This window comes from Pyrus communis, chromosome 12, assembly GCF_963583255.1.
Source record: "Pyrus communis chromosome 12, drPyrComm1.1, whole genome shotgun sequence".
NCBI lineage: Eukaryota > Viridiplantae > Streptophyta > Magnoliopsida > Rosales > Rosaceae > Pyrus > Pyrus communis.
Genome location: NC_084814.1, coordinates 21451796 through 21467963, shown reverse-complemented (window position 1 = coordinate 21467963; position 16168 = coordinate 21451796). Strand labels below are relative to the sequence as shown.

Below are 16168 nucleotides of genomic sequence, written 5' to 3'. Positions count from 1 at the left end.
AGCCTCCCAGTTTTACGTCCGCGGTTGATTCATGAGGAATTAAAAGTGGAGCCGGAGGATGGAGTCTTAGGTTTTCTTTGATGACACATTTCATGATTTAATGCGGATCTGAAAGTCGCTCACAGCAACAAAAACAAGGTAGTGAACTAGTGTTTGTCAGCTCTTGGGAATGTCCTAGCGCGAGCAAGTGTCTAGTACTACATGTGGCGGTGTCATGATATAATATGGATATGAAAAAAGCTCACATCAACAAAAAAACAAGGTAGTGAACTAGTGTTGTCAGCTCTGGGGAATGTGCTAGCATGAGCATGTATTTGGTACTATATATGGCGGTATCACGATTTAAAGTGGATCTCAAAAGCGCTCACATCGACAAAAACAAGGTAATGAACTAGTGTTGTGAACTCTTGAGAATATGCTAGCATGGGCACGTGTCTAGTAGTACATGTGGCGGTGTCACGATATAATGCGGATTTGACAAGCGCCCACATCAACAAAAACATAGTAAACTTGTGTTGTCAACTCTTGAGAATGTGCTAGCATGGCATGTGTCTAGTACTATACGTGATGGTGTCACGATTTAATGCGGAAGTGAAAAGCTCACATCAACAAAAACGAGGTAGTGAACAGTGTTGTCAACTCTTGATGAGCATCTGCCTAGTAAAACTTGACATGTGTGGGCCAGAACATAAAATACTGCACACATTATTGTCCCTGGTTCACATGCTCGCACATCGGTGGCCCAAGAAGTAAGTTTGGTGGTGGTCCAAGATTCTTAAAAACAATTTTTCGCACAAGGGCCGATCAAATCGAAGAAACCCACCGTGGCGGACCGGCTGGTCTAGCTTAAGAGTGAAATTACAGTACTGTAGCTCATTTAACTTGAAGAACAAGGAAATGACCATTTAACTTGAACAAGTGATTCATTGGGGAGCAAGTGGTAAGAAGGTCATTACTTGGGTACTAAGGAAAGTCCATGTGCAAAGCAAGCAATCAAGAACCGTAATTGGACCAAAACTTGAAGACGCAGGATGATGATGAATTTATTTCTTACAAAATGTAGAAATGTCATTTCTGTACAATGCAGACTTTGGTTAGCAGACTTTTACACTACATAAATCGGCCGCGTGCAGTTCAACTGGAATAGCCGGTGTGTCCACCCCTCGCTCAGTAATAGTATATACAATGTACACTTCACTCGGCAGAACGCAAAAACGAGAATAAACTCATCTCCTTAGACTGTCCTTGGTGAAAAAAGAATGTCGGAGGGCTTCACGAGCTGAAAGCCTATCTGAGGGGTCGTACCTAAGCAGACCCTGCAGGAGGTGAATAAGGTCCCCGGCGGAATGGTCTACGTGCTGCATTATGAGATTCTGCAAAACAAAAAATGAGAAACAAGTTAGGACATTTAGGTATAAACATGACGTGGAGTTGGCTCCAACAGTACCAAGTAGGCAACAGAAATTCGGAAGGGCAGTAAACCACAAACCTGAAGCCGAGGAAGCTTCTGAACAGCTCTGATACTCTCTCTAGAAGCTGCACCCTCTGGCCAATCTAATCTACCCCTCCTAACATACTTCTCAGCATGTCGGCTGTAAATTTCGAGGTGCAAAGGTTACGTAAGAAAAACTTAGCAACTTCATGCTTCAAAAAAATTATGAACAAATGTTATTATCATCACATACTCTGCTCTCTTCAACATGTGCTGGGGAAGGGGACCAAGTACCCGTTCCATCATGGCAAGGTGCTCCAAATTCTCATGAGTCTGAAACAAGGCTTCACCCTACACCAAGCAGCACAAGCATCATAAATATGGCTTACATTATTAAAACAAGATATTGATAATCAAAAGCATATAGTTAGCAGACAAACCGTGCACAACTCCACCAGGATACAACCAATGCTCCATACATCGCAAGGGTAGGTCCATCCCAGCCCTACAAAACCATCATAAATAATTAAATATTATGTCTACCTACAGGCTTACAGCACAAAGACATCAGTACACAGTGAGTTCACTCACCGAGAATAACCTCTGGTGCACGATAATGCCGTGTTGATACAATATAGGTTTGATCTTGACGCTCATAAGTTGTGCTACCAAAATCAATAACCTTAATAGCACTCGACTTTGGTATTCTCTTAAAATAGGAGCTATCTTTGGGTGATCGAGATGAGCTCTGCAGCAGCAATTGATAGAACGTTACAGAAATTTCCACAAGTACAAGAGAAAGGAGGAGAGAATGCTCGAAAATCAAATAATCAAAAGACAAAATAAAGAAACTGAGAAAAGAAATCGGCAACCACCTTATTGTAATCAGGAACTTTAACATAATCCTGAGAAACAAGGAGTATATTCTCTGGCTTCAAGTCGGTATGAATAAGACGAAGATCATGCATAACTGCATAGAAATGAGAATATCAACAGAAAGCAGGACCACAATAAATAAAAAAATTGAATTAAGTCAACAAATCCTAACTTGATTGGTATGAAAAGAGCATATCTCTGCCCATACAATGTGTTTTAATAAAGTTTTAATAACAGTGAAAAAATCGTAGATATTGATATATCCCTCTTGACAAGGTAAGAAAAATATGAAGAGAAGCAATATATATTTGATAGAAAGGGACTAGCTTAGGTATTACTACACACATGCTACACATTCCAAGAGTTGTCTGCCAATCTCACGGACAAGGTCAATGGGAAATGAGCGGTAATTGTTTTTCTTGAGAAAATCGTATAAGCTTGGTCCAAGCTTCTCAAATACCTGTTAAAACCATTTGAATTTCACGAACAAGTTTTAACCCCCAAATTATTTGTGAATTGGGGAAATCAATCCATCACAAACTAATCTAATACTTACAATACAGATATGGTTACGATAGTCAAACCAGTTCCGTAATTGCACACAACTGCAAGGAATGAACCCATTTAACAATGCAAACAAGTAATGCAAAAAAGTTCAAGAAAAAGCTTATTCAAACACTCCTGGTCAGTAAAAAGTTGAAAATTAGCAACTACTACTTACCGGTTGCCACCTTTATCATGTTTACCAAGCTGTTGCAGCACTTCAATTTCAATCATTGCTGCTTCACGATATTTCTTAATGCCGCGAACAATTTTTATTGCAACCATTTCCTTTCTTTCTCTGTCCCAGCATTCCAACACCTGGCCAAAGGTACCTTCACCCATTTTGCTCTGAATTTTGTCTGGAAGAAGTGAAAACAACAATTAAACTCCACAACTTAAATTGTAAAGTTCACAAATTCCAATATAAAAAACGTATAAAGAATTGAGTTAGAAAACTGGCCAGCACTAAAATTCCTTGAAACATCAGAAACTAGAGGATTAAATAACCAGAAAAAAAATTGCAATCTAAAATGAACATAAGTTAATGTGTTGATTGTGTAATTACAGCGAGATGTTAAATTTTCTCCAAGCGAAAACATGTAATGTCCATCTTTGTCATCCTCTCTCCATGGGGGGGAACCATTTCGAGCCACTTCCTTATCAAATAGAGAAATAGTAGTGGGCTCTGAGGGTGCCACGAATGATGCAAAGCTTGTCACATTCCCAAGCTCTTGCCCACAAAATATTCCTACCTGAGCCTACACACATCCATCCATTCATGACAATTTAACATATTAATTCAAAATTCTGCCCACCCCAATACTGCATCCCAGTCCATACCCCTCAAGTCCAATCAGAATCTCATATAAATCATAACCAAAGCTAATAAATTACGAGGAAGACTAGAGAACAAACATTACAGGCAAATATAAATTTAAAACATTAAAGAATATAACCAACCGTTCCCAACAACAATATGCACATATATCAATATCTTCCTTCAAGAAATTCTCAAATATAAAATTACATAACACAACAATAAAAATCTTCAATAAATCAAGCTAATTACCTCTATATCAACTTACCATAACTTATCTAACCAAAAGGGTTTCTACGGATTCGCTTGTTTTACTGACAATACCAGATAAAAAGTACAGATTAATCCCTAATATTTTAAAATCCATGCTTCCTAAGATCATATTAGTAGCCTTTTGAAAATATTGAATGAAAATTTTCCTAAATTTACAAATAAGTTCCTAAATAGATAGATTTTCTCTAAATCGACCTAAAAAAACTGAAAACTCATAAATCACATATATTCAATCAGTATATCCACGCTCCGATCCAAAATCTGGAAATTTACATATAACCTTCCAACAAATTTCCCAATTTTGATATATTTTGAAACTTTAATATCAGATCTAGAACAATAAAATACATAAAATCTTTAAATCATCAAATATAATAGCATAAACCAGAAAATCAATTCATCAGATAAAACCCACAAATGTTTTGAATCGGACCGAAAAGTTGAAGAACAAAGATACTACCTTTGGGGCCTGAGGAACATCCCAGCCCAAACGCGCCCTCTTTCGAGGGCGGCGATCCAAGTGAGCGAAAGGAAACTCCGTCACGCGCTCAGTCTCCATGTTCACAGATCGGGAAATAAAAGATCTTCCAACAAAATTGACGAGAAATCGGATGAATTCGAGGGATTGGGGAAGAAAAGGTTTGGGATGCGTTAGCGAGAGGCCACCAGCTAACCCTAATTTTAACCTAACAAATAATGCGTAACACGGTTCGGTTGAGATCTGACCGTCCACGTGTTGCTTTCTTGTCCATATGTCTGACCGATCCTTTTGTTATCCCAGCTCATCGAGGGTTTTGTTTTGACCGTGGTTAGATTTTTGGGTTGAGATTTAACTGTGGTTAAGTTAGCTTTATTCTTCCGCGGAATATTATTTGGGGGGAGTTGGATATACCCGAGAAAACGAATCATAATATAATGGGTAAAAGACTTAATATTGGGCCTCAAACAATCAAGTAGGTGGCCCATTTGCCTCTTTTATTTTAAGATAGCGTTATTCAAACACTCATTTTCACTTGTCACGCTCTTGATTAATTTTCAGTTGTACGATCAAATGAATTGAAGAAGATCAATAACAAAAAAATTAACAGAGATTGTCAGAAATAAGTGTGTGAATTGCACTATCCTTATTTTTATGATACAGATGATGAGATAAGGGGAATTTTTTACTTTATTTTTTATTAAACGCAGTAATACTGCTATAAGGAATTTGAACTCGATACACAATGAGTTGAAAATAATAAAATTCCGCCACTTGACCCTGCATCTATTATGATCGGTATAGGTGATATAATAGGAAGGGAGATTATATTTACACATCCCAAATTACTTCTCTCACACCTTTTTAATTTTTTTAATATTGTTTCTATCAAGTGTTAGTTGTGTGTAGAAAATATTAAAAATTTAAAAAGGTGTGAGAGAAGTAATTTAAGATGTGTGAATATAATATCTGGGAAAGTCAACAAGCCAAAATTGCAATGTTTATAAATCTCATAAAAAGAATATTATATAAGGCACCAAGTCCTTGGCATCTTCCCTTTGATTATATTTATCTCCATCATGTTTATCGTGAAGTCAATTTTTTGGATGATTTTGTAGCTGTTAAAGGTCACTTAGTGGATAATGCTCATGCTTGTTCTGCTACTCGTGAAGTCTCCACAACAGTTGTATGTTGGTTGAGGTTGTCTTACATGATTTGTTCTGTAATGTTATGTTCCTTATGGAATAAGTGAGGAGCATTCAAACTCGAGACTTATTTAATATTAAAAAAGAGGTATTACTAAATGAAGAGCTAGTTGAAATCAACTCACATAGATTGAGTGTCTATCCATAATTTATGCTCTTTTGGAGCAAAAAAATTACATGAAATAAATGCATGTAATTTTCTATACTAGATTAAACAAATCTTCAACTTGATTTCTCGCGGTCTCCCTAGAAGGTGCGTAAAGCTTCGGCTCGAGTGTTTACGCCACCACCTCCTTCTTTCTCTTTGCTTTCGTTGGCACTAGCATTTGCGGGTTGGTTCTTCCCGCATGTTTCTTTCGATTTGTGGTGGAGATTTTAGTGCTGCTCTTTGGAGGATGTAAGTGTTTCTTCTTCATCCAATTTGGGGACCATGCTTGGCCTGATCTCATGCAATTGTTGGGGGCGACGGTCTAAGAAGGTGGGTAGGAAGCGGTCTGGCAACGATGGAAATTACAACTTGTTAGGGTTTGTTTCATTTTTTTGGTGTTGGGCCCAAAACCTGGTTTATGGATATTGTAATTGGACATTTCTCTTCTAATTATGTTGTCTTGGTAATGAACTAATCTTTTATCAAAAAAAAAAAATCTCAGTTCTCCAAGATCACATGCCATATGATATGACATAAACATGCTGAATAAATCATGTTTTGGTTTTTATAATATTTTTAATGGCTCGGTTTTTTTTTGTCACTTAGTACTGTAGTTTCGTGATATACTTTTTTTTGTAAGTAAAATATTTTAGATTCGATTTTCGTCAAAGTTAAATTTTAACCACAATATTATGGCTAGTCTAATGTAAAACTAAGTTCACTCTTCTACTCTTTTAATGTATATAATATCTTTTGTTAAAAGAAAAGGTTTTGATCTTTTTCTTTAAAGTTTTTTTTTTTGAGTAAGTTATATGATATGACATCAACGTGGTGAATAATATCATGTTTTGGTTTTTTCTTTTTAATATTCTAATGTCGTGGTCTTTTTTTTATTAATTATTTCTGGGGAAGTTCCATGCCATATGACATAAACATGCTGTTGCTTAATCGGCTGGTACGAAATATAAATTTTGAATCATCTTTGGATCTTAGTGTTTGAATTCTGACGACTAGAAAATTCGAACTTTTGGTTTGTATGAAAGAGAGATTGGAACTCTTGATTTATGTGAGGTAGGTTAGCTGAATGAATTAATAAGAACGGTCGGATTCAATTTAAATAGTAGTTTCAAATATAATATCATGGAGACGAAACTTCGATCGCTGCGAAAATTTTTCATAGCGCAAACGAAGGACCAAAATCTCACATGGCTCCGTTCCTAACTCTATTTTCTAATGCTACATTTTCAGGTGGCTGTACCCCGCACTACTTACATGGTAGGATACGCATCCCATGGATGTTCCCAAATAATAGTTGTGTTTGAAGACTGGCACTGTATTATCCGTTTTCAACTTATAATACTTCCATGACATCAATGTGTCCTCGTGTTTTGTGAGGAAATGAGTTGAAAGTTTGAAACATGAGAGAATTAAAAAAAAAAGTAATGTTATTTATATCATATTTTTGTATCACATTTTCATACCATTTTAGGTGGCATTTGACGTGGATAACACATCATTTGAATTAATCAGATTTTTAAATTTAGTTCATTATTTAATAAACTAATAATTAAGAAAAACTAATTAATTATATGATGATTGTGGTATACGAGAAGTCTTTTTCATTCATTTCCTTGGGTTTTGCAAATTTTTCAAATGACGTAGTTGTCCACATCAGATGTCACTAAGATGATATAGAAATATGGTATAAAAATTTAGTATGAATAACATTATTCTAAAAAAAATCTTACATTATAAGAATTAGACTATTCTCCTATTGCCGATTGGCTCACTTCAGATTAACAGAAGCAAAAAACACCTATATAGATGAATATGATTAGCATGACCAAATATTATAAAATGCAAATCAAACATTTGCACTGAGATCTTAGTTAGTGAGCAAACACTAGATATGTTGCACCCATTTCTAACTGTCCTTCCCTTCCTGATTTTCACAATCTACGGCTTTAGAGCACTACAATTTCACTGAAACACTTGCTTCCTTCACCACCAAGGCTCCCAATACTCGGAAACCTCCACCAACTAGGCACGTACCCTCACCGATCCCTACAACGACTAGCTCAGCGCTATGGCGAGCTCAAGGTACTTCATTTTGGAGCGAGACCAGTTCTCATCGTTTCATCTGCAGACGCCGCTCGTGAGATCATGAAAACAAATGATAGCATTTTCGCCAACAGACCAAGATCAACAATTGCCGATAGACTTCTCTATGACGCTACGAGTGTGTCCTCAGCTCCTTACGGTGAGCATTGGAGGCAAATTAGAAGCATCTGCGTGGTGCAGCTTTTAAATAGCACAAGGATTCAGTCTTTTCGAGCAGTACGAGAAGAAGAACTAGCCTTGCTGACTAAGAATGTGAAACAGTCTTCTATGTCGTCGTTGCCTGTGAATTTAAGTGAATTGTTTATTTCACTTACTAATGATGTGACATGTCGGGTGGCTTTCGGGAAAAAGTATAGTGGAGGCGAAGCTGCAAGGAAGTTCAAGAAGTTGCTTGGGGAGTTTGTGATCTTGTTGGGTGGTTTTTATGTGGGGGATTTTATTCCACGGCTCGGTTGGATTAGTCGCGTTAATGGGTTAGACACGAGTGAAGAAGGTCGCTAGAGAATTTAATGAGTTTCTGGATTCTGTAGTTGAAGAGCATATGTGTAGTGTTGACGCGAAAGGCAAAAACTGCGATAATAATTCGAGCGTTGAAGGTGAAGATAAGAAGGATCTTGTGGATGTCCTGCTCCAAATTCAAAAGCCAAACACGGCTGGCTTTTCCATTGATAGAGATAGCATCAAAGGCATCATCTTGGTAAGCCTCTTCCCTGTCTCCACAACTCCTTGCTAGCAAGAAACCTCCGTAACTTCACTTGTTTAAGGTACTTGCATCATGAACTTATTCTCTCCTTTTCTCCTTCTGCACTTATCACCTTGTTTTTGTCCCTTGATTTTCGTTTGATATATTCAATCCAAAGGCAAGAAAAAAGGGTGAGTGCACGGGGGACAAAAGGAGAGTGCGAAAATCAGTGAACTGTATAAATTGTATCTCTCCATCCATCGCTAATCGATTTTGGGTGAACTAAGGTCTTTTTCTTGTTTCTTGCAGGATATTTTTGATGGCGGAACTGACACTAGCTACACGGTTCTAGAGTGGGCAATGACCGAACTCTTAAGGCATCCAAGAGTGTTGGAGAAACTGCAAAATGAGGTGATGGGAGTTGCTAATGGAAAACCAGACATAACAGAAGGTGATTTAGATAAAACTCCCTACTTAAAAGACGTGATCAAAGAGACACTTCAGTTGCATCCTCCAATACCGTTACTAGTTCCTCGCGAATCAACTCAAGCAGCTGAAATAAGGGGCTACGACATAGCAGCAAGAACAATGGTCATAATCAATGCTTGGACAATTGGAAGAGACCGGTCACTGTGGGATGAGCCAGAGGAGTTTAAACCGGAGAGGTTTCTGAATTCTTCGGTGGATTTCAAAGGGCATGACTTCGAATTAATCCCATTTGGAGCTGGAAGAAGGGGTTGCCCTGGATCCTTGTTTGCCATGGCTACCAATGAGATTGTGTTAGCAAATCTTGTGCACAAATTTGACTGGACATTGCCCGACGGAGCAAGAGCAGAAGATCTAAGCATGACCGAATTTACCGGTCTTGTCATCCGTCGAAAAGTTCCCCTTGTAGTTATGGCAACACCAAGGTTTTCGTAGAACTTTCGTTTTCCCATTTTGTGGTCCTGTGAAGATTTACATGGTTAAGTATCTGAAATGTTTCTTTATATTTATTGTAGGAATAAACTTGTACGAATTTTTTTTTCTAGAAAATTTTGGCAGTACGAGCGGAATTTTGTTGATAACGAAAAATGAAGTTACAAGTAGTTCGTAGGGGGGAGGGTGGGAACATGAACCAGGAAAAATAGTAGACGCCTTGTGAAAGATAGGTAGGATCCCCAAATAAGAGATGATGAGTGTTGAAACTTTTAGAGTAACCAGGAATAAACTTCCTACCATAAATGATTCCAGAATTGATAGACATGCAAGATGATGAAAATGGATTGGCCAACCCTAAAAAAGAAACTTATTACGAGCTTTCCAAGCCTAAATAGTTGAAAGACGAGTGAAATTTAGAGATTGTTCAACTGTTGAGAAAAAGGCTTACATACGTAGATATCCAAAAAATAAAAATAGCCAAAGTATCTAAAAGAGGCAAGTAGGTACCAAACTGACATGCTAACCACCTCCAAATCTTCTTAGATATTCGACAACAAAAGAAAAGATTAGCAGTAGATTCCTCAGAATTATGATAGAACAAATGGATGCCAAAGAAATATCACAACGTTGGAGTGTACCTCGATGGGAAGTCTATCATGACAAAGCTACATGCCAAAATTGATAGGTGAGGCGGAATAAAATGTCGCCAAATAACCTTAATCCAAGCACAATCACTATGTTTCCTTTGAATAAGATGCTAATCAGAAGACAAGGAAAAGTTCCTAGTAGGTGAGGGCTCCCAAATCAAATTTTCATCCTCTACATTTAAAGCCAAAGGTAGACGTAATATTTGTTGCACCACATAAGGGAACAAAATTATAAATAATGAGCTTCAATAGCATCTAAATTCCGAGGAAGAACCTGAGGTGAAATGACAAAAGATAAATGCGTCATCCAACCGTTGTTGAACAGAAGGAAATTGACATTCCATCACCAATAATTCAACAACTATTATTATTTAGAATAGGCAAAGCACGCTTCAAACCATGCCACACATAGAACTGTAAATAGATATTTTATTTTTTGTAAGGCTAAAGAGGAGAATGCTGACGAGCAAAAGAACCCCATAAAGAAGAGCATAGCCGTCAAGTTTAAAGAAACTAAATCATGAAGACCAAGCCCACCATCATGTTTAGGTCCACAGCCCATACTCCAATCAATAGTTACCAACTCTCGGGAAGCCAAGTCCCCTCACCAAATAAAATGTTGGAGAGTTGACATTTTGTAATTAGTTTAGTTACCTATTTGAGTTCTTGTAATCAAATTGTAATTAGGTTATTTGATGTTTCTTTCCTTGTAAATCACTCTTGTACATTATATATTTTCCTCCTTGGTGAGAAGAATGATATCAGAAAATTAAACCCCAAAATAAGCTCTAATTAGCATAAAATTCCTTGCGCAAGTAGAAAGATGCTCTAAAAGTCAAGCTGACAATTGACAAAATGATAAACTCTGGATAAAACAAGCTTTGATAAACAGACTGTACCAATTTAAGTTGTCCAGCCATGGGGACCCCAAGATAAGTCAAAGGAGTAGCACCTAAAGGAAGGCCAAGATGTCTTGAGACATGCTCTCTAGGATGGGCAAAAAGTACTCTTAGTTGCATTTAACAAATTGTCCAGATGCACAATCATACTCATTCAAGAAATTTCGAAGAGAACGAAATTATGTTACCATACTCAGATAAAACGTTTTTGTCAATAGAACTTGGTGTTAGATTGAATTTTGATTTTTGTTGCAACACCAATGAGCTACTGAACTTCAAACTCAAAAGTTAAATGCTCTGGTTCCTAAAGCACTTCAAAATAACTCATTGAGTCCACCAACCCTCATGTGGCTCCAAATTGCTCTAATTATGTACTTGGGTGGTCCGGCTCCAAAATATATTTCATGATCCCAACCGTTTAATTTTTTAGTAATTATTTATAGATCATCCTTATAGTATTTCACTCAAATAGTAATTGTTTAGCCTTTTAGTTATTGTTGTGAAAATTTCATTGTTTAATGACAACACTATGTTCGTCTATTTGATATCTGATTTGGATATGCTCTTAGGTTTTCATGTCCCCCTCCCCTCTCTTTTTTTTTTTTTTTTTTTTAATATCATTCTTGTTTTCGGTTCTAGAGGTTAATGTTTATGTCCCCCTTCTTTTTCATGTATTCTCTTTTGTTTTTTTTTTTTTTTGTTGTATCAGGGGTGAGGTTTATGTCTATCCTGATTAGATGTGACTTCTTTTCCATTATCAATAAAATTTTCCTTGTATCGTCAAAGTAAAATATTGTTTCATACATCTTGTCATTCTCTTCTCGAAGAGGTATCATGGATCAAAAAAGGGACACCAAGAAGCCCAGAAGAAACACCAAAATTAATTTACAACATACCCTTCGAGCTTCCGCTAACATGATAGTATTATACACGTATCTCATTGCTTAATCAATATATAATTCACCGTCATGTAGCCTACCACATACTTGATTATTCGATATATGGCTCCATTTCTAATCACGACCAAGGGCAGAAACTTCTGCGGCTGCGAAAATTTCCCCGAGCGCAAACAGAAAATCACCATCATACGTGTCTCCATTTCTAACTTTTTTTTAGTAATGGCACGTAGGCTAAATTTGCAAATCAAATTATGTGTCGTCAATAAAGAATAAACATATTAATCTTAAGTAATAATCCAATCATACATTATTTAGTTTATAAAATTTTGTCCACAAATTTAGTCTTCCTTGCATTACCTTTGACTGTTTGTATGTTTTCTAGCCACTACATTTTTAGGTAGCTAGTCTGAACCAACTGGATTTATCTTTTGTTATATAAACTCCCAATATATATATTGAGAAACGTGGCATTTGTTTGTATTTTTTGTATCATTTTATTTTCTTAAGCATAACATAATATAGTGTATTCGTATTTTCATAAGAGGTATTAGCCAATTTTCGCTGAAGTTGTAAGGGCTGCCAATCTCTTCATTGGACATTAATTTTAGGGCTAGTTTGGAGATGCTTTGCTATGAAAATAATGCGTTGTTTTCAGAAACAGGGGTAGAGCTCTTCTACTTTCTACAGCAACCTCGCAGTAAACCCTAATCCATGATGCTACAAATTCTGTCACAGTAAACGTCCCTAGTATACCAATACTATATCATGGAGACTAACCTGCACTCGAAGACATTCATATGCAGCAGCAAGTTCGTCTTCTCTCCTCTTGTACTAACAGCAAGGTTTTCCAGACAACAATGGGGCAAGCACTCTAAAACCAGTATATATGTACCGGGAAGAGGGACCAACTTCTTTCTATGTTTTGCTAACTGCCTCCTCTCATTAGAGGGTAGTGGCCTTCAATTTGTCACCAAGTTAGCTGCTCCCTTAATTACAAATTAGCATATGCCTACACACCTTTTTGTTTTTATTTTTAAAATGGAAAGAAGGGAGGGAAAGACAACGTGGGTGGGGAGTGAGTGGGAGGTTTTTGTTTTTTTATTTTATTTTATTTTATTTTAATATTAATATATCTTAACATCACTTGTAAGTGAGGTTTCAATAAAAAACAGTAAAATTGAGATCTATGAAATTGCATTACTGGCTATTATTTTTTTGTGTGATAAAAGACTAAATAATCTTTTCGCCTTCTTTTAATTGACAAAAATAGTTTTATTAATAAGTAGTTTAGATATAGCTTTAATGACTTTTCCCTCTAATATGGTTTATTTTTTCCGGACATTAAAACCCTAATAAAGTCCAACTCTTCCTACAACTCAATTTACTTAGCTCTTGCACCTTTATAGTGTTTGATGAACTCACATAAGGAACTCTTACAGTGCCTGCAATTTTCTATACTAAATTGAACAAGCTGCCAAAATTTCCCCGAGTGCCAACGAAAGATCACCATCACACATGGCTCCATTTCCAACTTTTAGCCATATTGTATTTTTTATACAACATTTTCAAGTGGCTGTACCACGCACTAATTAACAAATTAACTCTTATTAGGTGGTGTGAGATAGTAGGCCGGATACGTTTCGTATGGATGTGACCAAATAATATTTGTGCATTGAAGGCCGGCACTATATTATTCCTTTTTTTTTTTTTTTACTTAATCTATATATATAAAAGGAGAAGGCAAAAAAGACGAAGCTTTCATAATACTCAAATTGTCCTTCTTAAGTGCCTTTTATCATAGTGATGGAAATGTGTTGACAAAAAAAAAAAAAAATTGCCTCTCTTTCATTAGAATTTCATCTATATATAGAGGGAGAAGATACAATAGGTGAAGCTTTCGTAGTACTCAAATTTCCCCTCTCCCATTAAAATTTCAACAGAAAAAAAAGATTATAAATACGTGTGGCAAGAGACTAGTATATAATAATTCAGAGACGGCCGCACCTCCTCCCACCCCATCAATGTGTTGTCCTCGTGACCTATATATGAATATGATTAGCACGACCAAATAACGTACAAGGAAAATCAAACATTTGACATTGAGATCATAGTCAGTGAGCAACCACTAGCTATGTTGCACCTGTTTCTAATTGTCCTTCCCTTCCTGATTTTCACAATCTTCATCATCAAACGGCTTTGGAGCACTACAATTTCACTGAAACACTTGCCTCCTTCACCGCCAAGGCTCCCAATACTTGGAAACCTCCACCAACTAGGCACGTACCCTCACCGATCCCTACAACGATTAGCTCAGCGCTATGGCGAGCTCATGGTGCTTCATTTTGGTGCGAGACCAGTTCTCATCATTTCATCTGCCGACGCTGCTCGTGAGATCATGAAAACGAATGACAGCATTTTTGCCAACAGACCAAGATCAACAATTGCCGATAGACTTCTCTACGGATCTAAGAGTGTGTCCTCAGCTCCTTACGGTGAGTATTGGAGGCAAATGAGAAGCATCTGTGTGCTGCAGCTTTTAACAAGCAAAAGGGTTCAGTCTTTTCGCGCAGTACGAGAAGAAGAACTAGCCTTGCTGACTAAGAATGTGAAACAGTCTTCAATGTCGTCTTTGCCTGTGAATTTAAGTGAATTGTTTATTTCACTTACTAATGATGTGATCTGTCGGGTGGCTTTCGGGAAAAAGTATAGTGGAGGTGAAGCTGCAAGGAAGTTCAAGAAATTGCTTGAGGAGTTTATGATCTTGTTGGGTGGTTTTTATGTGGGGGATTTTATTCCACTACTCGGTTGGGTTAGTCGCGTTAACGGGTTAGACACAAGAGTGGAGAAGGTTGCTAGAGAGTTTGATGAGTTTCTGGATTCTGTAGTTGAAGAGCATATGTGTAGTCTTGACACAAAAGGCGGAAACTGCGGTAATAATTCGAGTGTTGAAGGTGAAGATAAGAAGGATCTTGTGGATGTCCTGCTCCAAATTCAAAAGCAAAACACGGCTGGCTTTTCCTTTGATAGAGATAGCATCAAAGGTATCATCTTGGTAAGTCTCTTTTCTGTCTCCACAACTCCTAGCTAGCAAGAAACCTCCATAACTTCAATTGTTTAAGAACTTGTATCATAACTTTATACTCTATTTTTTCTCCTTCTGCACTTATCACCTTGTTTTTGTCCCTTGATTCTCCGTTGTTGTAATAAAAAGGCTAGAAAAAAGGGGAGAGTGCACGGGAACAAAAGGGGAGTGCAAAAATCTCTTCCTGTGAAAAATCTACCTCTCCATCCATTGCAAATTGATTTTGGGTGAACTAAGGTCTTTTTCTTGTTTCTTGCAGGATATTTTTGGTGGCGGAACTGATACTAGCTACACGGTTCTAGAGTGGGCAATGACCGAACTAATAAGGCATCCAAGAGTGTTGGAAAAACTGCAAAATGAGTTGATGGGAATTGCTACTGGAAAACCAGACATAACAGAAAGTGATTTAGATAAAACTCCCTACTTAAAAGCCGTGATCAAAGAGACACTTCGGTTGTATCCTCCAATACCGTTACTAGTTCCTCGTGAATCAACCCAAGCAACTAAAATAAGGGGCTATGACGTAGCAGCAAGAACAATGGTCATAATCAATGCTTGGACAATTGGAAGAGACCCCTCATTGTGGGATGAACCAGGGGAGTTTAAACCAGATAGGTTTCTGAATTCTTCGGTGGATTTCAAAGGGAATGACTTCGAATTAATCCCATTTGGAGCTGGAAGAAGGGGTTGCCCTGGATCCTTGTTTGCCATGGCCACCAATGAGATTGTGTTAGCAAATCTTGTGCACAAATTTGACTGGACATTGCCCGACGGAGCAAGAGCAAAAGATTTAAGCATGGTAGAATGCACCGGTCTTGTCATCCATCGAAAAGCTCCCCTTGTAGTTATGGCAATACCAAGGTTCTAGTGGAACTTTTATTTTTCCATTTTGTGTTCATGTGAAGATTTACATGGTTAAAGTATCTAAAATGTTTATATTCATTTGTAGGAATAATCTTGTACGAAATTAGATTGTCATCCTCATATAAAACGTTTGTCAATAGAACTTGGTGTTAGATTGGATTTTGTTTTTTCTTGCAACTCCATCGAGCTACTAAACTTCAAAGTCAAAAGTTAAACGCTCTACTTTCCTAAAGCACTTCAAAAGTTTCTTGTCTTTCTCCACAAGAAAATTTAACTAGTCG

General features: G+C 37.2%; 2 protein-coding genes and 1 pseudogene across 4 annotated transcripts; 2 read left to right on the top strand and 1 right to left on the bottom strand.

Moving 5' to 3' along the window:
• Positions 1–1032: 1032 nt before the first annotated feature.
• Positions 1033–4615, bottom strand: LOC137710486 (serine/threonine-protein kinase AFC2-like). Of its 3 annotated transcripts, XM_068449520.1 has the most exons (11): positions 4402–4615; positions 3417–3609; positions 3030–3210; positions 2865–2913; positions 2654–2768; positions 2308–2402; positions 2024–2180; positions 1873–1937; positions 1686–1783; positions 1490–1592; positions 1033–1373 (listed from the first exon to the last, which is right to left on the bottom strand). In XM_068449520.1, the coding sequence occupies exons 1-11, from the start codon at positions 4498–4500 to the stop codon at positions 1227–1229; spliced, it is 1302 nt and encodes a 433-aa protein (XP_068305621.1). In that variant the 5' UTR covers positions 4501–4615; the 3' UTR covers positions 1033–1226. The 3 variants fall into 3 exon arrangements, with proteins under 3 accessions (XP_068305621.1, XP_068305622.1, XP_068305623.1); XM_068449521.1 differs by lacking the exon at positions 3417–3609 and having other exon boundaries at positions 4402–4551; XM_068449522.1 differs by lacking the exons at positions 2654–2768; positions 2865–2913; positions 3417–3609; positions 4402–4615 and having other exon boundaries at positions 3030–3181.
• Positions 4616–6706: 2091 nt separating this feature from the next.
• LOC137710169 (cytochrome P450 736A117-like) lies at positions 6707–9496 on the top strand (annotated as a pseudogene).
• Positions 9497–13963: 4467 nt separating this feature from the next.
• On the top strand, positions 13964–16143 carry LOC137711285 (cytochrome P450 736A117-like). The gene is made up of 2 exons (XM_068450517.1): positions 13964–14993; positions 15283–16143. The coding sequence occupies exons 1-2, from the start codon at positions 14073–14075 to the stop codon at positions 15889–15891; spliced, it is 1530 nt and encodes a 509-aa protein (XP_068306618.1). The 5' UTR covers positions 13964–14072; the 3' UTR covers positions 15892–16143.
• Positions 16144–16168: the final 25 nt, after the last annotated feature.

Bases quoted from the DNA above. Each gene is read 5' to 3' on its own strand.
- LOC137710486 (XM_068449520.1), bottom strand. From the start codon at position 4,500: ATGGAGACTGAGCGCGTGACGGAGTTTCCTTTCGCTCACTTGGATCGC. The intron at 2,914-3,029 runs GTAAGTAGTAGT...CATTCCTTGCAG, and splicing joins CATGATAAAGGTGGCAACCG to TTGTGTGCAATTACGGAACT. The intron at 1,938-2,023 runs GTGAGTGAACTC...ATGGTTTTGTAG, and splicing joins TGCACCAGAGGTTATTCTCG to GGCTGGGATGGACCTACCCT.
- LOC137711285 (XM_068450517.1), top strand. From the start codon at position 14,073: ATGTTGCACCTGTTTCTAATTGTCCTTCCCTTCCTGATTTTCACAATC. The intron at 14,994-15,282 runs GTAAGTCTCTTT...TGTTTCTTGCAG, and splicing joins GCATCAAAGGTATCATCTTG to GATATTTTTGGTGGCGGAAC.